Source organism: Elephas maximus, chromosome 19, assembly GCF_024166365.1.
Source record: "Elephas maximus indicus isolate mEleMax1 chromosome 19, mEleMax1 primary haplotype, whole genome shotgun sequence".
NCBI lineage: Eukaryota > Metazoa > Chordata > Mammalia > Proboscidea > Elephantidae > Elephas > Elephas maximus.
Window position 1 is genome coordinate 14,966,898 of NC_064837.1, and position 25,441 is coordinate 14,992,338.

A 25,441-nucleotide genomic window follows, 5' to 3' on the forward strand; every position below is an offset into this window, starting at 1 on the left:
ATTAGGTTTCATATTGTAGATTGTTCTGAGGTGTACTACATTCCTCACTGGTGTTATTGTTATTTTATAGACCTGTGTATTGTATGGCTATAATGTGATGTCCAGGACCTATTTCAGCTCCAAGTTTGAAGGGTGCCTAAGGGCTGTAGTCTCAGAGGTTCCACCAGTCTCTATCAGACCAGTAAGTCTGGTCTTATTTATGAGTTTGAATTTTGTCCTACATTTCTCTCCCACTCTGTCACATGGGGGAAGTCAGTCAGCACAACATAATCAAGGTAAAGGAAGAAAGTATTTTCTGATTTAATGTTCTTTAACCAACTTGAATATATAACTTGTCCAAAGCATTAGTGTTTGTGTTTTGGAAGCCCGAGTCTTGCGCAGTAATTCAGAGCTTATTACATGAGGCAGCAAATCAAAGGCCATAGAGTTCTCAGTTTGAAGGAAAACTAGTAGAAATCCTTTGTGCTATAGGGTTGCTGTGAGTTGGAATAGACTCGACAGCAGCAAGTTTGGTTTTTGGTTTAGTAGAAATAGAGCTCATGTTAATCATCAGAAAGGCAGTGAAATTTCCTAGTGGTGTTTAAAAGAACTTTGTACACGGTCATAATTTATATAAAGCTCTGATGCTAGCTAACCCGAATTTTAATAGTGAAAAGCTAAGTTTAGGAAGATACTTTTGGGTCAGGTGCCATAAGTTTGCCCTTAGGTGTGGAATGAAAGTAAAATAAATATATAAAACAAAAAATAATTAAAAACTATTAGAAATCTTGGAAACAAAATATAGAAATTGAAATAAACTTAATAGATGGTTTAAACTATAGGCCAGACACACAGAATTTAGCAAATTTGAAAACAGTATTGTCTTTTCCCAGTGAGACAAAGAGAGGGAAATACCAAAGAACAGCTGAAATAAAGGGTGGATGGAGAGACTCCAATACATAACTTAAAAAGTTCCAGGAGAAGAGACTGGAGGGACCAGAAGAGACTATGTGAAGAGATAATAACTGAAAAATTTTCAAGCATTAAAGAAAAAAAAAAAAAAGTCTTCAACATAAATACTGAGTACGAAGCAAGGTGAATAATAGTAAACCCATACCTTGACACATCTAAAACTGTAGACTATCAGGAGTCAGAAGAAAATGTTAAAAACTACCAGAGAAAATAAATGATTACACTGACAAGAGGTAGCTCATAAGACAAAGAAATAAGATCTTCAAAGTGCAGGGAAAAAATAATTGTCAACTTAAAATTTTATATCAAGCTAAATTATCATTCAAGAGTGGGGACAAAATAGACATTTCAGGCATACGAAAGCTGAGAGCATTTTATCACCTACATAAGTCACTAAAAGAACTAGTAAAGATACACAGTGGCAAGAAGAAAAATAAACATTGAGGGAATCTATAGGGTATGAGAAACAACACCAATCTCAGAAACTGATAAATCTGACTATAAAAAGCAAAACCAGAAGCTTCCTAATTCACTTTTTTTTTTTTAAAGATAAAAGTAAAACATACTAGGTAATGATAGATTGGGGTTTAGGGCAAAAAGCATCGAAAAGATAAAGAAAGCTATCTCATAGTAAATACTCTACCAAGAAAATGTAGTAATCATGAACTTGTATGTACCTAACAAAATAACCATGTTTGATAAAGTTAAGAGTCAGTGAAAATGAGGGAAACCCTCAGTGAGGTGAATTGACACAATAGCCAAAACAACAGGCTCAAACATACCAACTGTCATGGAGGTGGCATGGGACTGAGGTTGTCGTGGGTTGGAGCTGACTCAAAGGGACTAACAACAGCAACAACAAAATAGCCTGGATGGGTCACATTAAAGAGAAGGTGATAAAATGTGACAAATGCGTACACGGGAGATATCTGTCACTCTGTCAGTTGTTTTTTCCTAGGCCCCATTGGCATGGAGGCTTCACTTTGCATGGCACACTAAGAATACTGGGACCCTGATAACCCTTCCCCCAACTTGTTTGTAGGTTGGAGGTCAACACTGAGAGAGCAAACCAAGACCAGAAGCTACCACCTCACTCTCTCCGACCCAGTGCCTTGCTTCTAAAGCAGATGTGTCACTCAGAAGAGCACCACTGTACCCACCTCTGGCTCTGGATCCCGCCTCAGAGATTTTGCCCAAGGGTCAGCCAGGAAGCAAAATAGATAACTGATCAGAAGCTCTTAAAGGAGCTGGCTTTATTTGGAACAGAGTGTGAGAAGTTCAAGCCTAAGGGCACTCTCAAAAACAGTGGAGGTTTTGGTAAAATGCAAGGGTAGATTAGGAATTTCATTACAGCTATAAGGTAAACCGTAGATGAGCTAGTTTACCAGAGAGAACGACAAAAAGAAACAGCTATGAAGTGTTTTCCTGGAGTCAGAACAAACCTCAAACACTGACCTCAAGATCTCTGCAAAGGACCGTCAATGTAATTGGATCAGCCTGTGGAAAAAGTTATGCCCCAGAACATTATTGAATACAAGAGAGGAATCAGCCAGCAATTAGTGAAATTTAGCAGCTGGATGTAGTCAGGGAAAAGAGACTCAAAGAGGAGCCTTGCTAAAATCACTCCCATGCCAGGATGACTGTGCACATGCACAAGGCTGAGGAGCAGTATCAGAGGGTTCACACTGCTGGGGGATAAGAAGGAGTAATTGAAACCAAAAACCCATTTTTGAGTCCCGTCCGACTCGTAGTGACCCTATAGAGTTCACTAAAATATTCCAGCAAGTCACTAAACAAAGAAGCAAACAACCATAAACTAATCCAGGTGGAGGCATGAGGTGGGCCCAGCATCCAAAGTTGCTACAATATAATGTCTAAAATGCCCATTTTTCAACAAAAATAAATTACAAGATATGCATAAATACAGGAAAATTAACACATACATGGCAAAAAAAGCATTCAATGGAAGCTAGCTTAAGACTGACCAGATGTTGGATTTAACAAAGACCTTAGTCATTATAGATATGTTCAAAGAACAGGGGGAAAAAAAACAGCAAGAATTAAATGATAGTATGACAATGTCTCATCAAATAAAAAATGTCAATAAAAAGAGAGATTATAAAAAGGATCAAATGAAAATTCTGGAGATGAAAAGCACAATAACTGAAATGAAAACTTCACTAGAGTAGTTGAAAAGGTAATTTAAACTGAAAGAAGAAAGAATAGGCTTGAATGTAGCTGACAAAAGATTATGCAATCCAAAGAACACTGAGAAGAATAAAGGAAAACGAACAGAGCCTCAGGCACTGTTGAGTGCATCATCATGTTCTCTGGCATAATGAGAGTGCCCGAAGGAAGGGAAAGAAAAAAACTAGAAAAAAATACTTGAAGAAATAATGGCCGTGAATTCCCCAAATTTCATGAAGAACCCTAACCTAAAGAAACTTAATGAACTCCAAATAGGATAAACACAAAGGAATCCTCTCACAGATATATCATAATAAAAATGCTGAAATGAGACAATCTTGAAAACAGTGAGAGAAAAAAACAAAACTTGTTGCTTACAAGGGAACCTCAGTAAGATGAACAGCTGACTTCTCATCAAGAGCAGTGGAACCTAGAAGGCAGTGGGATAACATTCAGTATGCTCAAGGGGGAGGAAAAAAGCCACCAACCAAGGATTCTGTATCCGGTGAAAGTAGTTTTCAAGAATTATGTGAAGTAACGACATTCCCAGATAAATCTGAGTTGATTTATTTCTAATAGACTCGCTTAACAAGAAATACTGAGGGAAGTTCTTCAGGCTGAAAGCAAGGGACCCCAGGCCATAATTTGAATTCACATGAGAAAAAAAAAGCACCAGTAAAAGTAATTGTGTAATTATAGCAGACAGTACAAATGCCTGTTTTTTCTCTTAACTGATTTAAAAAAGCAGTTGTATGAAGCCATATTTATATTACTGGGCCTATGACATATGCAAATTTAATATATTTGCCAATATTAGCCGAAAGGAGGTGGGTGGGAGTAAAACTGTATTGGACTAAGAGATGACACCAGATTTGTAATTCTAGTCCATAAGTACAAATGAAGAGAACCAGAAATATAAATAAGGTTAGTATAACAAATGTTGTAAATATGTACTTTGCTCTCCTCTCAGCTTCTTTAAAAGACTTAAAATTATATAAATTAATTGTAACGATGTATCCTTGGATTTGTAACATACAGATAAATTATGTATAAAAATAATAGGATGAATATGGGCAAAGGGAAGAATATTATATAGGAGTAACATTTCTGTATCACTGGAATTAAGTTAGTACAAATCTGAAGTAGATTTTGGTAAGATTTATATGATAAGCCCTAGAGCAACCACTAAGGAAATAACACATAAACATAATGAAACAATCATCAAAGGAATTAAAATATTACATTGGAAAATATTTACTTAATGCAAAAGAAAGCAGTAAAGAAGAAATAGAGGGACCAAAAAGATATGAGACATACGATAAACAAAAGTAAAATGACTGACTTAAATCTAGCTATATCAATAATAACCAACCAAAAGGCAGAGAATTTTAGACTGGATTAAAAAAATAAGATTGAACTATATGCTGCCTCTAGGAGACACACTTTAGATTCAAAGATACAAATAGATTGAAAGTAAAAGAATGAAAAGAGGTTTATCTTGAAACTAGCTAGCACAAGAAAGCTGGAGTGGTTATATACTTATCAGCCATAATAAATTTTAAAACAAAGCTACTACATGTGAAGAGACATTTGATAATGATGAAAGGGTCAGTTCATCAGGAAGATACAATAAATGTAAATACATATGTACCTAACAACCAAAAACCAAAATACATGAAGCAAGAAAACTAACAAAAGATGGCAGAACTATATAGAAAACTTCAGTAACTCAGCAACAAAAAGACAGCCCAATTAAAAACTGGTCAAAGGACGTGAATGAACCTTAACCTTCACCAAAGAGGACATTCAGGTGACCAACAAATACATGGAGAGATGCCCATGATCATTAGCCATCAGAGAGATGCAAATCAAAACTAAAACGAGATACAGTCTCACCCCTGCAAAAATGGCACTGACAGAAAACAAGTGCTCGCGAGGTTGTGGGGAGATTGGAACCATCCTCCACTGCTGGTGGGGTGATAAACTGGTACAGCCACTATGGAAAATGGTATGGCTTTTTCCTTAAAAAGCTAGAAATGCACATACCATATGATCTAGCAATCCTGCTCCTAGGTATACCCTAGAGAACTAAAACTACTGACACAAGGAGATATATGCAACGTAGGTTCGTTGCAGCATTATTCACAGTAACAAAAAGATGGAAACAGTCTAACTGCCCATCAGCAGATGAGTGGATAAACTGGTACATACACATGCTGGAATACTATACAGTCATAAAGAATAACAATGAGTTCTCAAAATATGCTATAATGGGTGAATCCAGAGGACATTATGCTGAGTGAAGTAAATCAATCACAAAAGGACAAACACCATATGATCTCACTATTACAAAAAGACAAGAATAGCTATGCATACAGAAAGCAACATTCTTTGGTCATTACCAGTGACGGGAGAAAGAGGGAGGGGAAATCACTTTTTAGATATTTTAGATAGTAGACAATAATTTCTGTGATGGGTAAGGCAGTAGCAAATTAGGGGTGAAATCAGTACAACTTGGCCAAAATAAAAGTTGATGTAAGAATAAGGGACAATTTTGGTGAAAGCCACAACTTAAACAATTTTGCAACAGCAGTAATAAACCCACCTGCTGCTGCCGATCGATTCTGACTCATGGTAACTGGGGGATAGAGTAGAACTCCCTCAGGGTTTCCAAGGCCATAAGTCTTTACAGAAGCAGACTGCCACATCTTTCCCCTGCAGTGTGGCTGGTGGGTTGGAACCACCAACCCTTCAGTTAGTAGCCAAGTGCCCAACCACTGTGCCACCAGGGCTCCTAACAACAGTGATAACAACCAAAAAATAAGTGTGTGGTTGCATAGGTAGATGTGTATGCTTATATACGTATAGATAAGTACATACGAATATACGGGTGTGCATGTATAGGTGTTTCTGTAGGCTAATGTATACACATGTTTATGTGTGCTGCATATATATGTGTGTGTGTATATATATATATTTAAAATAAAGCACATGGGGGCACAGTTATGGATACTTCCTAGACAAAACCACATGCTTTGTGGGATTGGGTTACTGGGTGTGAGGGCTTAGGACCATAGTCGTGGGGGGCAACTTGGTCAATTGGCGTAACATAGCTCATAAAGTGAATGTTCTGCATCCTAGTTTGGTGAGTAGTGTCTGGAATCTTAAAAGCTTGCTAGCAGCCATTTAAGATACATCTTTCGGTCTCTACGCATCTGGAGCAAAAGAGAAAGAAGGAAACCAAGTACTTAAAAAACTAGTCTACATGAACCACAGCCTCCCCGACCTTGAGACCGCAAGAACTAGTTGGTGCCTGACTGCCATTACTGACTGTTCTGACCAGGGACACAATAGATGGCCGCAGATAAAATGGGAAAAAAATGTAGAACAAAACTCAAATTCATAAAAAAGGCCAGACTTACTGGACTTGTAGAGGCCAGAGGAACCCCAAGACTATCATCCTGGGATACCCTTTAGCTTGGAACCCAGACCACTCCCAGAGGTCACCTATCAGCCAAAAGACAGAGTGGCTCATAAAATAAATACTATCACTTGTGAGTACTGTGCTTCTCCAAACAATCATCTGAATGAGACCTAATGGTCAACTTCTATACTAGACCAAAGATGGGAGGTAAGGGCAGGGGAGAGGACAAGGAAGCTAGATTAATAGAAACAGAACAACCAGGATGGAAATAATGTGTAAAAAGGGTGTGGCAGAGGTCAGACATATCTCCTGTCACCACTCTTTTTAACAATTCTGACACCAGCCATCCCTCCCACTGCCTTTCTCCTTCTCTGCTAGGTTCGATAATTCATTGCAGTGACTGCACAGAACTCACAGACCATATTCACAGTTATGGGATTTATTAGGGAAGTAACAGTTTACAATTCAGGATCAGGAAGGACTTAGGATACAGTTCTTTGATTAGCACAGCCCCTTCTCAGCTGTGCTGCAGGCAGGGCCCTCTCTGGTTCTCAGCCCCTCGGCCCAGTCTCTGCCTTGCTTGGGCAAGTGCTACAAAGCTCCTTAGCTCTGCCAGTAAATGCTCAGAGGCCCCCCACTCCGCCAGGAAGTCTTGGCCCGAAGGAGATTAGCTCTCTCGCTCTGTGGGCTGGGAAGCCTAGCTCCACGGACAAGTGCCTGGAGGCACCCCACTCAACCAGCAAGCCTCCTGCCCAAAGGCTCTCAGCTCTCTTGCTCCATGGGCCAGGAAGCCCACTGCGCTGTCTCCTGCTGGTCTCTTGGTTCTGCCTCTGCTGCCACCATTTCTCCGCCGCTGCTTCTCGCAGTCTCCAGTGTTATAGCTGTCTCTCTCTCCTGGATCTAGGAGGTTGTCAGTGTAGGGATCCTGGGTCCAAAGGATGTGTTCTACTCTTAGGTCTTCTTTCTTGGTTGTGAGGCCCTCCGTTCCTCCTCTGGCTCATTTTAAGCCTAGCAGAATGGCAGAAGTGACCAATCCCCTCGTTAAGGTTCCATATACCTTATTTGCATGGTCTCACGCCCCCCACAAGGGTGCCATACACCTTATTTGCATTATTAGCAAATTGTCGAATCTCCTTGGTAGGCCACAAATACCTTATTTGCATAGTTCCACCCAATCATTGTGTGGAAGTCACAAAGACTATGGCTAGAAGGGCTGTATGAAGTAATTCACCGCACCCCATAATGAGAGTGCTGACATGTGAAAAGTGTAACCGTGTCACTGAGTAATATATATACCTTACCCTTTGCTCTTGAGTCGAAGGACAGAGTACGACTTCCCCATAGCATTTCCAAGGAGCGCCTGGTGGATTCAAACTGCCGACCTTTTGGTTAGCAGCTATAGCACTAGCACTTAACCACTACACCACAAGCATTTCTGAGTAATACATGTAGAACCTAATTTGCTATGTAAATTTTCTCTAAAATCGTAAATATTTAAAGACGGCAGAAATAAACAATTGAACAGTAGTAATTGGAGTCTTAAGTACTCCATTTTCAATAATGGATAGGGTAACTAAGCAGGACATTAGCAAAGAAACAGATGATTTGAACAACATTATAAACCAACACTTATCTATGGAACACTTCACCCAGCAACAGCAGAGTGTACATTTTTCTGAAGTCCCCATGGAACATTCTCCAAAGTCATAAAGTAAACCTCAACAAATTTAAAAAGAATTAGAGTAGTACAAAGTATGTTCTCTGATCACAATGGAATAAAATTTTACATCATGAATAAGTAGAAATTTTGGTAACTCACAAATATGTGGGAATTTGACAACATACTTCTAAATAACCAATGGGTCAAACAAGAAATTACAAGGAAATTAGAAAATACTTTGAGGTGAATGAAAATGAAGTCACAACATACCAACATTTATGGGACGGCAAACAAGAAATTACAAGGAAATTAGAAAATACTTTGAGATGAATGAAAATGAAGACACAACACACCAACATTTATGGGATGGAACTAAAGCAGTGCTTTGAGGGAAATTTATAGCTGTAAATGTCTACATTAAAAAAGAAGTATCTAAAATCAATAACCTAACCTACTTTGAGACACTGGAAATAGAAAAGCAAGTAGGAGGACAGAAATAATAAAGATTAAAGCAGAAATTAATAAAATAAAGAACAAAATAATGAAAATCAGTGAAGCAAAGCTGATTCTTTGAAAAGATCAGCAAATTTGACAAAGTGACTAGGTTGACCAAGAAGTGAAAACGGAAATTGCCAGTGACCTTACGGAAATAGGAGCCCAGGTGGCACCTTGGTTAAAGCACTTGGATGCTAACTGAAAGGTTGATTGTTAGAACCCACCAGTTGCTTCATGGGAGAAAGATGTGGCAGTCTGCTTCTGTAAAGATTTACAGCCTTGGAAACCCTATGGGGGTAGTTCTACTCTGTCCTGTAGTGTTGCTGTGAGTAGAAATTGACATGACAGCAACGGGGTTTTTGGTTTGGTTTACAGAAATAAAAGAAATTATAAGAGAATATTATGAACAATTGTATGCCAATACACTGGACAAGTTAGATGAAAGGGACAAATTCCCAGAAAAATACAAATTATCAAAACTGACTCAAGGGGGAAAAACTGACTCAAGAAGAAATAGAAAATCTGATTAGACCATAACAAAAATAAAGAGATTGAAATAGTAATTTAAAAACTACCTTAAAAAAAAAAACAAAAACCCCATGCCCAGATGGCTTCACTAGTGAATGTTACTAAATGTTTGAAGAAGAATTAACACCAATCCTTCACAAACTCTCCCCAAAAATAGGAGGGGGCACTGCCAAACTCATTTTATGAAGCTAGTATTATCCTGGTATCAGAACCAACAAAGACATGACAAGAAAGAAAGGCACAGACCAATATTACTTATCAGTATAAATACAGAAATCCTCAACAAAATACTGCAAACCAAATTCAGCAACTCATGAAAAGGATTTTACACCACGGCCAAGTGGGATTTATTCTAGGAATGGAAGGTTTGTTCAGCATTCAAAAATCAATGTGTAAACCTTATCAATAGAATAAAAAATAAAAACCATGTGACCATCTCAATAGACAACACACACAAAAAAAATTTTAACAAAATCAAACACTCAGCAAACTAGGAATAGAAGAGCACTTCATCAGCCTAATAAAGGTCAGCTACAAAAACTCCATCACATCATACTTAATCGTAACCTTAGGAAAAGGACAATGATGTCTATTCTTTTTATTTCTATTCACAGTGGACTGGAGGTTCTAGCCTGGGCAACTAGTCAAGAAAATGAAAGAAAAAAAATCCAGATTAGAAAGAAAGAAAGAAAACTATCTTAACTCTATTCTTACATAATGTGATCTTTTATATAGAAAACCCTAAGGAGTTCACCAAAAAACTATATGAACTAGTAAAAGAGTTCAGCAGAATTACAGGATAGAAGATAAATATACAAAAATCAGTTTTGAACTTTAAGCTTTTCTATCTTAACCCTCTGTTTGTCTCCTGTTTTAAAAACATAATACACCCACTTCTTACTCATTGACATGGTTGGGTTTCAAAGACCAGGGTGTTATACGAAAATCGGCATTATGCAAAAATGGAGGGTGACTGCAACAGATCACAAAATAGAAGATGACTGCATCATTACATAACTGCCAAATCACATCATTATGTAACTGTCAAACCACTGACAACCATGGCCCAGCCAAGCTGACACGTAACTTTAACCATCACAGCCAGCGTTACTCTTACCTCAGTGTTTGTTACTGCCAGACGTGTCATTGATGTGCAAAATAGTAGAATAGTATATTTTTCACTATCGTCATAAATGTGGAATATTGAATAATGAGCTAGTCAGTAAGTGATGTGTAGGTGTATAGGTGTATGTGTGTATATATGTAAACCTGAAGTAAAAGCTGATAGTTCCCAGGCTTTCTATGCCACTTTTAACTCTGTGGAGACATGCTGAAGACTAATATTTGGGTTTGATATTTGTTTGCATTTTTTGAGAGAGTAAAGATTTCTTAACTGACTTATAATTAGTGACTAGATTTTCCCCCTGTGACTTAGAATGCCAAATTATTGATTTCTGTGACTGATTGTTAATGGTAGTTCTTGTCACACCCTTTAAAAGTTCTTTCATTTATTTTTACAAGTTAGAAATTGATGCAGAGATGATGTTGCCACTTGTGAGGAAACTGAGGCTTGATGGCCTTGTGATTCCCATAAAGTCACACAGCTTGGTTAATAGCAGAATTAGATCTTAAATTCTTTTAATGACCCAGTCTGGTTTAGGTATTGAACTCTGTAAAGGAACTGATGGTTTTGCAGACATGAAGTTTTTCTTCGTAAATATTATCTAGTTTTTATATGGCAGAAGATACGAAAAAGAAGTTAGAGAAACAGCAGTTGACTGGGAAAAGTTCTTTAAGAGAAGGCAGAGTTAGTATCCAGGATATATAAAACGCTCTTCCAAATCAGAAGAAAAACTCAACTCACTAGAAACATGCGTACAGGATATCACCAAAGAGGAAATACAGATCACTGATAAATGTGTGAAAAGATACTCAAACTCAGTCAGGGAAACATAGATTAAAACGATGACCATTTTCACCCGTGATCTTGGCAAGAATTTAAAAAAAAAAAAAGGAAAATAGTGATTGTAGGTAAGGATTTGGGAAAACAGGCAAACCCCTATATACCGTTGGTAGGTTCATCATTTTGGAAGACAGTTTGGCCTAACATACATCCTACCTAGGCTTAAACCATGCAGTGGGCACATCGGATCAACCTAGTTTTTAAGAGACGGTAAGGAGAAGCTAAGGAATCAATCCTGATCTTAAAGAACCTGGATCTAGTAACTGCCATGTGATCTGACTTTGTTTTATTTACCATTTATTGAGTGTAATGTACTAAGCATTTTCAATAAATTATTTTACCCTTAAAAAACCTTGTGAGGTATGTATTTTTATCCTCATTTTATAGATGTGGAAATTGAGGTCAGAGGAGTTAAATAACTTGACCAAGATCACTTTAGCCAGTGAGTAGAAGAGCCTAAATTTAACTCTAAAACTATGGCCTTAACAACTGTATTCTTAGATCCAAACCAAAACCAAGCCAGTTGCCGTCAAGTCGATTCTGATTCACTGGTGACCCCAAGTATTTCAGAGTAGAACAGTGATCCATAGGGTTTTTAATGGCTGGTTTTTGGGAAGTAGATCTCCAGGCCTTTCTTCCAAGGTGTTTCTGGGTGGATTTGAACCTCCAGCCTTTCGGTTAGTAGCCAAGCGCTTAACTGTTTTTGCCACTCAGGGACTTATATTGTTAGATAGATAGTTAATAATTAATTGATTTGTGACACCCAGCATAACCGTAAGTATTACCTCTGTTAAATTGATGTCATTTTTTTAAGTTAACATTTTTATGTTGAAACTTAATTCGCTCATTAAAATGTCAGCATGGTAAAAGTGAACCCCTCATTAATGCTTTCACTCTTTTCCCCAGAGGATCTGAAGAGGCAAAATGCGGTGTTACAAGCTGCGCAAGATGACCTGGGACACCTGCGGACACAGCTATGGGAAGCGCAAGCAGAAATGGAGAATATCAAGGCCATTGCCACAGTCTCTGAGAACACCAAGCAAGAAGCTATAGATGAAGTGAAAAGACAGTGGAGGGAAGAAGTTGCATCACTTCAGGCTGTTATGAAAGGTAAAAGCAAAAAACAGCCTTGTTAACTTTTACAGATCTATTTTATGATTTTTGAAGATTGAAATGTTTCAATTATTAGAATCAATTGACCATTTTCAGAGACCCTTAAAGCATATCCTGAATTTCATTTGTGCCTTTATGTACTGTCTTCAAGATGTATTATCATCTGCGTAAGATAAAAGGGAAGCCAGTGATAACGCAGATGGATAGACCTTCTGTGTCTTTAACAGATTTAGTAATGGGGAGTTATAGTGAGAGTGTTGCAGAGATACAGCATTAAATGAAGTTTAAAGCAGGGCTCAAAAATGGATTTTCCTGTAGGAATCATGCAGATAATGCTGGTGAATAAAATTAAATGGACACAGGAAGTGAGCTGAACTAGAAGGCGCTCAGGGTGATGTTACTACTTACACATATTAACCTCCAGCCAGTTATTGCCCTTCCAGTCTAGTGTTGCTATATCTTTTAGATTTTTTTTTTAATATGAAATCTTCTAATTAAAAAAAAAAAATAACTACCATCTGTGGGATCGAATGGCATATGGGCTAGAATAGGCTTTATGGGTGGTCAGTTGTGACCCTTGGTCTAAAGGAAGAGAAGTATAGGTAGTCCCCGACTTATGACATACTTGAGTTATGACGAACTGCACTTACGACCATGCTTTTTTTTTGCATACTTTACTGTTAGTAATATGTGGCACTAAAAGTTGCAGTATATAATTTACTAATGTCATCGTATCTGTGAGTTTATATGTAATATTTCCAGTCGCCAAAGACAAAGATGGGATTTATAAAGATACTGATAATAAAAGGCAATAATAATGAAAACTAAAGAAAAAAAAGAGGTATTCAGCTTAATTCAGAACAAACTTAGGAGGGAGTTGTCCGAACGGAACCTTGTTGTAAGTCAAGGATTAAATCAAAAACCAAACCAAACCCACTGTTGTCCGAGTCGATTCTGACTTATAGCGACCCTATAGGGCAGAGTAGAACTGCCCCGTAGAGTTTCCAAGGAGTGCCTGGCGAATTTGAACTGCTGACCTTTTGGTTAGCAGCTGTAGCACTTAACCACTACGCCACCGGGGTTTACCTATAGTTTATTCTTTATCTCATGTTGGCGCTGGTGCTTAATTGCTTCCCCTATTTCTGAGAAAGCGATAGAAGTTTCCCCCTATATCTTTGGGTTCCGGGAATTAGTTTAGTTAATATTATAAATGTGAAATAGTGATGGCTTTTTTCCCATCTTCATATTTGTGTTTTATTTTCTGCTGTGGTACTCTTTGGAAGAAGGCAGGTAAGGCCAGCCCAAACAAAGTTCCTGTTTCTGAGTTTGTGGCTTTTACCTGGGGACTTCTTTAGGCCTTCTGTAACAAACCAGACTATAGTGACTTACCAAATAGCGGTTTATTTTTCTCATACAACAAGGAGTCCAGAGGTAGGTAATCCAGGGCTGGTATAAGGGTTTCATGATCCCACCGGTGCCCCAGACTCCTTCCATCCCTCTGTTCCTTCATCCTTAGCATGTGGTTTTCAATTTCGTTTCTGCCTCAGGGCTGTTCCTTCTACAATCTGCATCAGAAAAGCAAAAGTTTTCTCGAAATCTCTGGCATATACCCACTTCACACTTTATTGGCGATAAGTATGTGGTCACCCATAACTGCAAGAGAAACTGGAAAAAAAGGAGTTTTGTTTTAACTGGACACGTTGACTCCTGAAACAAAATTTGTTAATAAGGAAAAGGAAGAACAGATATTAATGGGCAACAAGCAGTGTCTGTCACATAAATGTTTTTAAATTATATTAAAGGTAAGGTATTTTATAGAGACTTTCTGGAATTTGTCTCAGTTTAGAATCTTGGGTTAGAGTAAAACATTCCAGAAATGTTTCTCTTTTCTCACAATTTGAAGTAATTGCATCGGGAAGTCATGTTATATTTGTTTTGGGAGCCACAGTGTGGTGGTTGAGAACACAGAATTTGGAGTTGGCCTGAGCTTTGAATTTTAGCTCTGCCACTTTCTGGCTATGAAATATTGGCCAAATTATTTAACCTTTCCTAAGTTTTCCTCATCTGTAAAATAATACATGACACGAGTTTATTTTGAAAATTAGAACAGTTTCTACACATAGTGAGAACTTAGAAATTTTAGTGTTTTTTTAAAGTGAATTAAAAACTTTCCAGAAATTAGGCATAAGCTCTTTCTATAACTCCTTTTTAAGTTTTAGCATGCCAGAACATTTTTTCACAATGCTTAGATGTGAAATATTTGGTGATGTTTTATAGAAACGGTTCGTGACTATGAGCATCAGTTCCACCTCAGGCTGGAGCAGGAGCGAACACAGTGGGCACAGTATCGAGAGTCCGCAGAGAGGGAAATAGCTGATTTGAGGAGGAGGCTGTCTGAAGGTCAAGAGGAGGAAAATTTAGAAAATGAAATGAAAAAGGTATGAAGGAATGTATTCATCTGTACAAATATTTGAATCCAAAATGCAAAGTGCTTCAACTAATATTATTGTGGTAATAGAAGTTGCGTGTATATGTTTTCTGTTAGAGGAACTATTTGGACGCCTACATATAAAAAAAAAATAGTACCAGATAATTTGATGCTCTTCCCCCAGATACATCTGTGGCTTACTCCCTCCCCTTCTTCAGATCTTTGCTCAGATGTGGCTCATCCTGACTGCCCTGTTCAACGTTGCAGCTTGCCCATCTCTCCCCTGTTTACTACCACTCCTCTGAGCTCTGTTACCCTGCTCCAGGTTTTTTTTCCAGCAGCACGTGTGTCCTTAAAGTATACACCTATTTATTATGTTTATTGTTTCCTTCCTATCTCTTCTTGCTAGAACATAAGCTCCCTGAGGGCAGGAATCTTGCTGATTTATATATTCTAAATGCTAAGTGCTCAATAAATATTCGTTAAATGAATGTTACTGCTTGGTGATTGTGTCTAAACAAAAGCTTCAGAACAGATGTTAGTTTTCTTTTTTTCTAAAAATACCTTTGTTCCTGTGTGATGAATGTACCATGTATTATACCTGAGCATACCGTATTATGGCTGAACAGGTGAGCCATTTTCCCAGTTTTGAAGCTTTTTGGCCAGCTTGATTATATAAACTTTTGATTTATTAATTTATATACGTAGACATATTTAAAACCACATATACTTATTAGAATTTTTTCTTTTCAATTGGATTAATCCTAATCCTTGGTTCTGAATTCTTGGTTCATATATAGACCACTGTTAATGTATTTAGAAGGTTATTTAATATTTTTCAATAATGTGGAAACTGTCTGAGAACCAACCTCCAAAACAAAAGCTTGAACACTGAGAAATAGTTTTTTTCCGTTTTTTCATTTTAGAAGATTATAATTCAAATTCTTCAAGCATATGACGATGTCTGCATCATCGCTAGAGCACTGTCATCTAACATAGCTGCCTCAGCTCACAGCCTTCGCTTCTCTGAGTTATTTGAGATTAATTTTTATTTGATGCAGTTAATAGCAGGCTCACAACAAACCACAAGTACCTGAGAATAGCTGTTTTTCCTTCTTCTAATATATTCATGATTTCCATAATCTGCCACGTTGTGTTATTTTTAAAGTTTATTTTTATATTTAAAATTAAGCTATTTTTTAAAACAGGTTTTGATTCACAGGGAAATTATAAAAATAATTATGGAGATAGTCCCGTATAGTCAATACCCAGTTTCTCCTATAATTAACATCTTACTAAGATTAGCATCTTACTAACGGACCAGTATTAATTCATTATTATTAACTAAAATCCATTCTTTCTATTCAGATTTCCTTAGTTTTTACCTAATGTCCTTTTTTCTGTTCCAGGATCCCATCCAGGATACCACATTGCATTTAGTTGCCCTGTCTCCTTAGGCTCCTCTTGGCTGTGACAGTTTCTCATATTTTCCTTGTTGTTCAGTGACTTTTCTGTCATTAAAAGTTTTGTTTACAGTGACACTAACACTTGGAATTGTGAGGTCACATTTGCATTAATAAATAATCTGCGTTAAATTCCTTTGCCTCTTTTCTCCATTTTCTTTATCCTGGTGATTTTTATCAGGTGCATCCCAAACTAGCCTTGACTGAGGAGATTTTAAGCTAGTGTGTCCTTTCTAAATGGGACTTAGGTCAAGGTAAAATAACTGATGAAATGACTTTGTAAGGACTGGAGACAAAGTGAATCCCTCTTTTCTGAGGGTTTTTTGCAGGGGGAGGGGGGAATCCCCATTCACGTTTGGTCATATATGGTTATTTCCCCTTTCCTGAACAACTGTTGAGGATAAGTTTGAATTCATGTAAATTGAGTAAACAGGTTAATTTTCATTTTCACTACACGGGAAATAGCCAACTGCTGGAGTCTGCCTTTGTTTCTGCGTGTGTGTGTGTGTGTGTCAGTATGATAGTTTCAGAGGTTATAATTTGGGTTTATTTCATTTAGATATCAGAAAGTAAAAAAAGGATTTCAAGTGCTATGTTTAAGTAACTAGATAGAAGCCTTTTTTATAGCAAGATAATTTTCTGACATTTTAGAAAATATATCATTCTATTTTTTGTGTTTAAAAAAGAATAGTATTTTCAGTGCTTATAAGAAATTGTGGTCTCATTAGCTTAAATCCAAAACCCACTGCCGTCGAGTTGATTCCGACTCGTAGTGACTCTATAGAACAGGGTAGAACTGCCTGATAGGGTGTCCAAGGAGCATCTGGCGGATTCGAACTGCCGACCTCTTGGTTAGCAGTGGTAGCACTTAACCGCTACGCCACCAGGGTTTCCTTAGTAATCAGGAATTGTAAAAATTAAAATATTTATTAGGTGTATTTCTCTTTACGTCTGGCATACTTTTTGACTCAATTATTCAATTAATTAAAAAGTGAAATTCATCACAGTCGATCCATTTTCCTACAAACTCCCAAATTCTAGATGGAATGTTTGGGGGAAAATTATGATTTTCAACTGTGATATTCAAAGTTATGCAAGTTTTAAAAAGTTATACTTGGTTCAGTGTTGTGAATGCTAATCCAATGCCTGGTAGAGTTATTTAGGTCAAAGTAATTTTTGGCAGGTAGGTGGGTCAAAGTTTCTTACAATAACAGTAAATCACTAGGTTATAGCATTTAATTCTTTTTAACCACAGGCCCAAGAGGATGCTGAAAAACTTCGGTCTGTTGTGATGCCCATGGAGAAGGAAATTACGACTTTGAAAGATAAACTGACAGAAGCTGAAGACAAGATTAAAGAGCTGGAGGCCTCAAAGGTTGTGAAACATTGTTACTCTTTGTTTGAAAGCCATGATCCTGCCCCAATGCGCCCAGCAGTGTTAGAATCTCTCTGGAAAGCACTGTAATGACTATGCATCTTAAACATCTTGCTTTCTTTAAAATGCAAAGAACTGCTTCGAGGTGATTTTGCCCTTGGGAATATTTTAAATAATCACAGTAGTGATGATTAGTGTTCATTTTCTTATTAAAATGAGACCTGAGCTCATTCGTTTTCTTATCAAGGAAAATAAACTGTTCAAAGTGAATGTCATATCCTGAAACCAGCCCCAGAGTTGATGTTTTGAAGATAAAAGTGGCTATAGTGTGCCTGGATTTCTTGGTCATAGTGACACAGCAGAGGAAATACAAAAGGAAGGTTGAAAATTTTAATAATTAAAAGAAGGCAGGAAAGGAAGAAAAAAGACAGTGAACAAAAGCTCAGAGTAGGATTGTAGAAATAAATGGGACTCTATCAGTAATCGTAGTAAATGTAAACTAATACTTTTTTTTAAAAATCTGACTTTATATTGCTTATAAAGATACACCTAAATTAAAACCACAGGTAAGTAGGTAAGTTTGTAAATAAAGGAATAGATAAATAAATCATGTAAATAGTAACCAAAGAAAACAGATGCAGCAGTCGTAGTATCAAACGGGTAGGATTTAAGGGAAAAATAATTGAGATAAGGAGGGACCCCTGTAATAAACATCAAAAAGATTTAACATTTATGTACTTGAATGTACCTTACATAGCCTTGAAATATGTGAACCAAAACATGACAATTACAAGGAAAAATTAATGTTTGCAATTAGGAGATTTAAACTAACTTTTAGCAACTGATAGTGCAAACAGGAAAAAATATTAGTAGGAATATAGAAGTTTTGAACAACCAGATCAATAATCTAGATAGATACAATAGACACATAGGACCCTGTAGGCTATATTTGATACAGTGGAGATTTAAAAATAATAAATACAGCGAACAGTGCCACAACAATATCTTTGAAAATAGGGAAAATGAAAATTTTCAAATAAAAGATATATAGCTAAAATTATTTCAGGGTAAAATAGGGAAGTTAAAGTAGTCAGTGACCATTAGAGAAAGTGAGTCTGTAGTCCAAATCTTCCTTTTTCTTGCCTTCTCTCTCGCAAAAGACGCAGTTGGTTTTGTTGGCAGGTTTTACCAAACCTTTCTGGAAGAGGTAACCCTTATATTTTTAATAATGTATCAGAGAATAGAAAAAGAGGCACAGGTTCCCGACTCATTTTATGAGACTAGTATAACTTCATTAAAAAAAAAAAAAGTAGTCTAAGAAAGTTCTAGATCTGTCTCACTTAGGAAAACAGGATCAAAAATGCTGAATAGTTAAAAAAAAGAAAACAGTATGTTATGACCAAGTAGGTTTATTCCCAGGAGTTTGAGAATGGTGTATCACCAGGATACCTTTTATTGTAATGTGCTACATAAAAAGATTGTAGGAGAAGAGCAATATACATTCATCTTGGATTCAGAAAGGCATTTGATACATTTAAATACTCAATAAGCTGATAAAGGGTTATTTACCAAGCCTACAGTGAACAACATAAATTAGCAATGAATGCGTAGAAGCCTTAGAATTATTATTAAATGAGTTGCACATTTATTCTGAGAAGTAATAACTGATAAAATTAGTGGTTATATCCCACTTACATCTGCTGTATTGGCTCTGTTACTATTGACTGAATCATTACCCTCTCCAGATACCAGGGAAAGTACCTCACAACAGTCAGCACTCTGTCCTGCTTGGTTGGCAGGCAACCTCCGGCGAAGCATCGGATGGCGGTTTAAATACATAATAATCATTTTAGTTCCTCACCAGCACTAACAATTTGTATTAATGGCCTAAGAGTAAAGATAACTGAGAACAGATAAGCCGGCTATTTCAGGTTGGAAGAAGTGGGAAGATAAAAGCCCTAAACATGACCTTGAATGTGAAATTAGAATCATTTGAAAGAGTTGAAAGTTAACTACATAGCCAAAATTTAGGCTGGACAATTTGTAAGACAGGGTAAAACAACTAATTATATAATCCTAGATTTTGGGGGGCAGGATTGCATTTAATTCTGGAGGTAACTCTTTCAAATATTAGACCATATTGTTAATATTCTGAGTGTTATAGTGCATCATTCAACAGAGATTCAGTATTTTTTGAAACAAGGTGCTTTTCAAAAGGATTCTGCACTTGCCTCCAGGTTTGTGTTCGTCACAATGTGAGGTTAGTATTTTTCCACCACTGACTCTTCTCGTTTCTTCCATGAATATATGTGTCTGTAGAAATGCCTCCTTTTTATAAATTTAAGGCATTTAGAATTACAATTTGCACCAAAAATCAAAGAAAAGTCTTGCAAGAGTATGGTACCATTTTTATCCTTAGAAATTAGCTACTGTTTAAAAAAATCATACCTGGCGTAACTGAGTATACTATGTATTTGTATTGTTTCGGGGAAGCAAGATGTAGAATTGGTATGTGTAATCTTAATTATGTATTAACTCTGGATGATGGGGTTATGGATAATGTTGACTGTTTAATTGCATTATTTTCCCATGTTTCTATAGTAAATAAGTGTTTACTTTATACTAAAAAATTATAAATGCTATTTTTTGTACATGTAAATTTATGTAAATAGAAATGTAGATTTCCCCAAGGCGCAGTCAAAATTTACTGTTACACCTAAGATAGAAACCGAGGTAAATTTCGATGTCATAGAATCGCATTTTGTTTTTAGGTTAAAGAGCTGAATCATTATCTGGAAGCTGAGAAGTCTTGTAGGACTGACCTGGAGATGTACGTAGCTGTATTGAATACTCAGAAATCTGTTCTACAGGAAGATGCTGAGAAAATGCGAAAAGAGCTGCACGAAGGTAAATACATATTCTGTGAATTTCTAATGTCAGTCTGTAAGAGAACTATGTAAGTAAAATTGATACTGATTGATAACAATAACAAAGCCTAAAATACCAGTTCAGCATGTTAGCGATTTAATTTTTAAGCTTTGCAGTTGGTTTAAATGTTCTCATGAAAAGCTGAAGCTGGATTGTTAAGGCCTTCTTTTTCCTCCACGACCCCAGGAATAACGTCACAAGGCACGGGCTGTAGGCAGAAGGATCACGGGGCTGGGAATTTCCTGCTTAAACTGTTTTTGCCCCCACACCCGTTTTGATGGAGGTGGTATTAGCGAAAGTGAGAACGGTCTAGAGGACAGTGTATCCCAGTGTCCCTACATAAAACCTCTGTTTTTAAGGGACAGTTTGGGTTTCACTAGCCTGGCCGCAGAGCCGTACAGAAATTGACGCTATTTTTTGTTTACTAGGGTCAGGAAAAGAAGGCTCATCCTTCTCCCACTAAGACCCAAACAGACTTTGGCTTTTTTCAGTTCTTCTGGTGATTCCTGTATTGCCGGCTCTTAGCCTTTGTGTGTGAAAGGCCCTTTTGGTGATTCTAATATTGCCGGGCTCTTAGCTTTTGTGTGTGAAAGGCTCCTTTGGCAGTCTTCTGAAGCCCTCTCAGAATAGTGTTTTTAATATGTAAAATACAAAACATAGCATTTCAAAAGAAAACAATTGTACTATGAAAAAAATCAAAATATAAAAGCCCCAAACTTCTGATGTAGTAATAAATGTGCTTTTTTATTAATGCATTGAATGCAAGTTCTAGCAGCAGGCCTGATAATTACTGTAATTTTGAAGTAGTGATGAACATAAATGATATATTGAAATATATGCAACAACTGCAATGAGATATGAAAATATCTGATCTCTGTTGGTGACCAGGCCATAGGTGTCGTTATACTACTACGATTTGTTGCCTCCATTTTATAATCGAAGGATATGCTGAGCAGTAGTTAGGGTTAGTGAAAACAAAGGTGTGACTTTTTCCTCATCCGCATGTGTGAACCCCTGATGTCTTCCACTGTTGCAGATTGCCCTAGTGACATTCCACTGTTGCAGATTGCCCTAGTAACATATTTTAATATGCAGGATGAGGACTGTGGTGATGAATTCTACAGCGAATACTTTTAAGTATACAAAATGTTGTGGAAAATACAGCTATTCCATAAATAATTTAGGTTTGCATATGAGATTTTTTTCCAAATACTGGAAAGCTGAAGTGATAAAACTACAGAAGAATTTCGCAAAGTTATGAAAGTCATCCAAACTTTGAGTGGGTCTTTGGCCTTTAGGAAACAGTTTTCAATTGTGCTGTTGCAGTCAGAAAGACACCCATACTCTTGAAAGGGTGTCCGAAAGAAATAGGAATTTCTGTTCAAACCATGTGCCCCAACTATGTGTAAGTTACTGGGGCTACCAGACCTTCATAATATACCTGAGTAAGTTTGACAGGGCTAATTAAAATGAGGAAGGGGGATGGAGTAGTTTCCATACTGAAGCACTCACACCAAAAAATAAAAATAAATTGTCCTGAAATGAAGACAGATACAAATTAAACAGCAGTGTAATTTACAGCTTAAATTGGGGGAACTAGATATGCAACTAAGTTAATGCAATTGTGTGTTCTAGGTGTTACACTTGGAAGTGTGTTAGGATGCACTAGTGCCACAGATGAGTGATTAATTCTTTTGTCCTGGGAATAGCTAAGTCTTCTTAAAATAAGTTGTTCACAAGTGGAGTTTTCAAAGATGGGTAGGTATTGGCTGCATGATCAAGGATGAGCATGGCCTTCAAGGCCTTCTGCATGTGGCATAACAAGGTAGGAAGCGTAAGAAAGTAGTTCAGCACAACTAGGATGCAAGAGGGAGTGGGTCAAAATGTGAGATAGGAAAGGTAAGCACGGGCCGGATCGTGGAGGCCTTATGCTAAGGGTTTTGGACTTGATAAGGAGCCTCTGAAGGTTTTTGTTTGTTTTAAGTAGCAGCTTTATTGAGATATAATTCACATGCCATAAAGTTTACCCTTTGACAGTGTACAATCCAGTGGTTTTTAGTATGTGTATGAGGTTGTGCACCACCACCACTAATTCCAGAATGTTTTCATTACCCCCAAAAGGAAGTCTGTACCCACTAGCCATCACTCCCTGTTCTCTCTTCCTCTGAGCCCTTGGCAACCACTGATCTACCTTCTGTCTCTCCGAATTTGCCTGTTGTGGATATTTTGTATAAATGGGGTCGTAACTTTGGCTTCTCTGAAGGTTTTAAGCTGAAAAGTGATAAGATCAGTTTAGCATTTTAGAAAGTTCAATTTGACAGTGGTGTGGAAGATAGAATAGAGAGGACAAGTCTGATTGCAGGAAGAACAAAAACGGGGCTACTGTTACAGTTGTCTAAGTTTTAAGGGCTAACCTAAGGCAGAAGCCAGGAGATGGATGTGTCATACTGCAAAGTAAGTAAAATTAGTAGACCTCTGTTGAAAGGAGCCCTGGTTGCTCAGTAGTTAAGAGCTCAGCTGCTTAACCAAGAGGTCGGCAGTTCGAATCCACCAGCCACCCCTTGGAAACTCTATGACGCAGTTCTACTCTGTCCTATAGGATTGCCGTGAGTCGGAATCGACTCATCTGCGATGGGTTTGGTTTTGGTTTTTTGTCACAGCCAAATGTGTTAGATGAGGAAAAGTCAGAAGTATAAGTTGTCTCTCTGGTTTCCTGCTGGGGTGGCTGGGTAGATGGGCTGGATAGATGATACTACCTACTCTTTCAGTAGGACGTGGTTCAGCTGATGAGTATCAACAGAAACATTTTGCAGAGATTCTTTGACTTATCCTGAGAGGTCAAAACTAAATAGAATCAGTAATTCCTGGATGACAGATTTATCAGAATGTATTAATGGCAATTAAAAGCCAGAATGCTTCTTTGAAGCGAGGATGGCAAGACTTTGTCTCGTGTACTTATGGACATGTTATCAAGAGGGACCAGTCCCTGGAGAAGGACATCATGCTTAGTAGAGGATCAACAAAAAAAGAGAGAGACCCTCAAGGAGATGGATTGACACAGTGGCTGCAACAATGGGCTCAAGCATAACAGCGATTGTGAGGATGACGCAGGACTGGGCAGTGTTTCGTTCTGTTGTACATAGGGTTGCTATGAGTCGAAATCTACTTGGCAGCAGTGGGTTTGGTTTTTGGCTTGATTTATTCCCTAGAATACTTGTATGAGTTGCACTGTGGAGAGGGGGTTTTTGGTCAGATAAATTTGGGAAATATTATATGTCATCCCTCTACCTCAAAGAACATAGGCATAATTAAGACTCTGAGCTCAAAGCCTTGCAGTAAAGAAATCTTGAAAATTTATTTAGCCCAGGGTTTATAAAACCTACAGGGCACAGAAATCTTTTTTTCACATGTTCCTAGGAACACACTCCGGGAGACTGCTTTAGAGAGATCGTGTAGGGACAGCTGCCATGTCCACCTACGAGTGGCCCCTTGGTGCCAGTCAGAGGCAGAATCCTAGACAGATTGGACCAGTGGGCACACCTGGTCTAAAAACCCATTGCTGTCAAGCCGATTCTGACTCATAGTGACCCTATAGGACAGAGTAGAACTGCACCAAAGGGTTTCCAAGGAGCGGCTGGTGGATTTGAACTGCTGACCTTTTGGTTAGTAGCCGTACCACTTAATCGTTACGCCACCAGGGCCCCACCCTTGGTCTGGTAGCCCTATATTAAAGAAATTGCCTACCATTAAAATTCAGTGTTTTTGATTGGGGGGTTCCTAAACAGTTTGCCACCTCTTGGAACAAGAACGACAACAACACAACCAGTTAAAACACACGTGGCAGAAGGCCAATGACCAGTTTTTGGAATCTCAGCGTTTGCTGATGAGAGACATGCAACGAATGGAGATTGTGCTAACTTCCGAACAGCTCCGACAAGTTGAAGAAATGAAGAAGAAAGATCAGGTGAATAGCAGTTTTGTAGGACTTGCTTGCTTCCTTAATAGTGCACCCCCATCCCCACATCCCCATGATCTCATGACTTTATAGAGATTGAGTTAAGCTGCAAAAAGGTGATTTATTTCACTTTAAAAAACTCAATAGTGGTATTTAAGGGATTTTGCTTTTCAGTTTTTGAAATGGCCTTTTTTGGGGGAAAAAACTGATAAATTATTTTCTTCAGAGACTTCAGGATGCAGCAGTGCCTATTTCTGAGAAAATCTTTCTCTGTAGTGCTGTCCTGTTCTCCTCGAGCTCCTGAGCTGTGTAAATCTCAGCCCAGCAGTTTGTGGCGTTGCCCTGAAAGCCTCATCAGAAGGTAGCAGGATGGCGATGGGGAGGGGCTGAGTGATGTGAAAAGGCAGGTGTCCAGAGGGCTGTATACTCAAGGTCCTCGTTCCTCCTTGTCTTTTTTCAAAAATTAATTTTTTTAATGACATAATTAATACACAAATACATCCTCATGCTTTAAAAAAAATTGTTTTAAATACAGAGAAAGTGAAAATCCTTATCGTCGCCTACACTTCCTCTTCTTCAGGAATAAGCGCTTTTGTCAGTTTGGTAGGTAGACTTCCAGGCCATTTCTGTGTGTTTATGAGTGTAGAGTTAGGCTTGTTTGTTTCTTTTCTTTTCTTTTATACAAATTGTATCATGCTATAAGCACTTATTCTGTGATCTGTTTTTCCCTTAAGCAATTGTCTTGGGTATGTTTTCACATCAGAAATCTATTTCATTCTTACAAACTGGTAACATGGTGTACATAATTGTTTCAATCCTTTTCTCGGTAGTGAGCATCTAGATGGTTTCCAGTTTTTTTTGTTGTTGTTATTTCAGTCAGTGTTGCAGCTACTATTCTGAAATATTTATACCACATCACACATATATATATGCATGCAGGTATTTCCCTGGGATAGCTTACTTAGAAGGGT

General features: G+C 37.7%; 1 protein-coding gene across 2 annotated transcripts in view; it reads left to right on the forward strand.

Moving 5' to 3' along the window:
* RABEP1 (rabaptin, RAB GTPase binding effector protein 1) overlaps window positions 1–25,441 on the forward strand; it is a 117,390-nt gene that overhangs the window by 51,186 nt on the left and 40,763 nt on the right. For both annotated transcript variants that reach the window (XM_049861025.1, XM_049861026.1), the window contains 5 exons: window positions 12,115–12,318; window positions 14,599–14,759; window positions 17,468–17,587; window positions 20,359–20,494; window positions 24,301–24,479. In XM_049861025.1, the coding sequence (XP_049716982.1) occupies window positions 12,115–12,318; window positions 14,599–14,759; window positions 17,468–17,587; window positions 20,359–20,494; window positions 24,301–24,479 (800 nt within the window). The remainder of the gene's footprint in view (window positions 1–12,114; window positions 12,319–14,598; window positions 14,760–17,467; window positions 17,588–20,358; window positions 20,495–24,300; window positions 24,480–25,441) is intronic.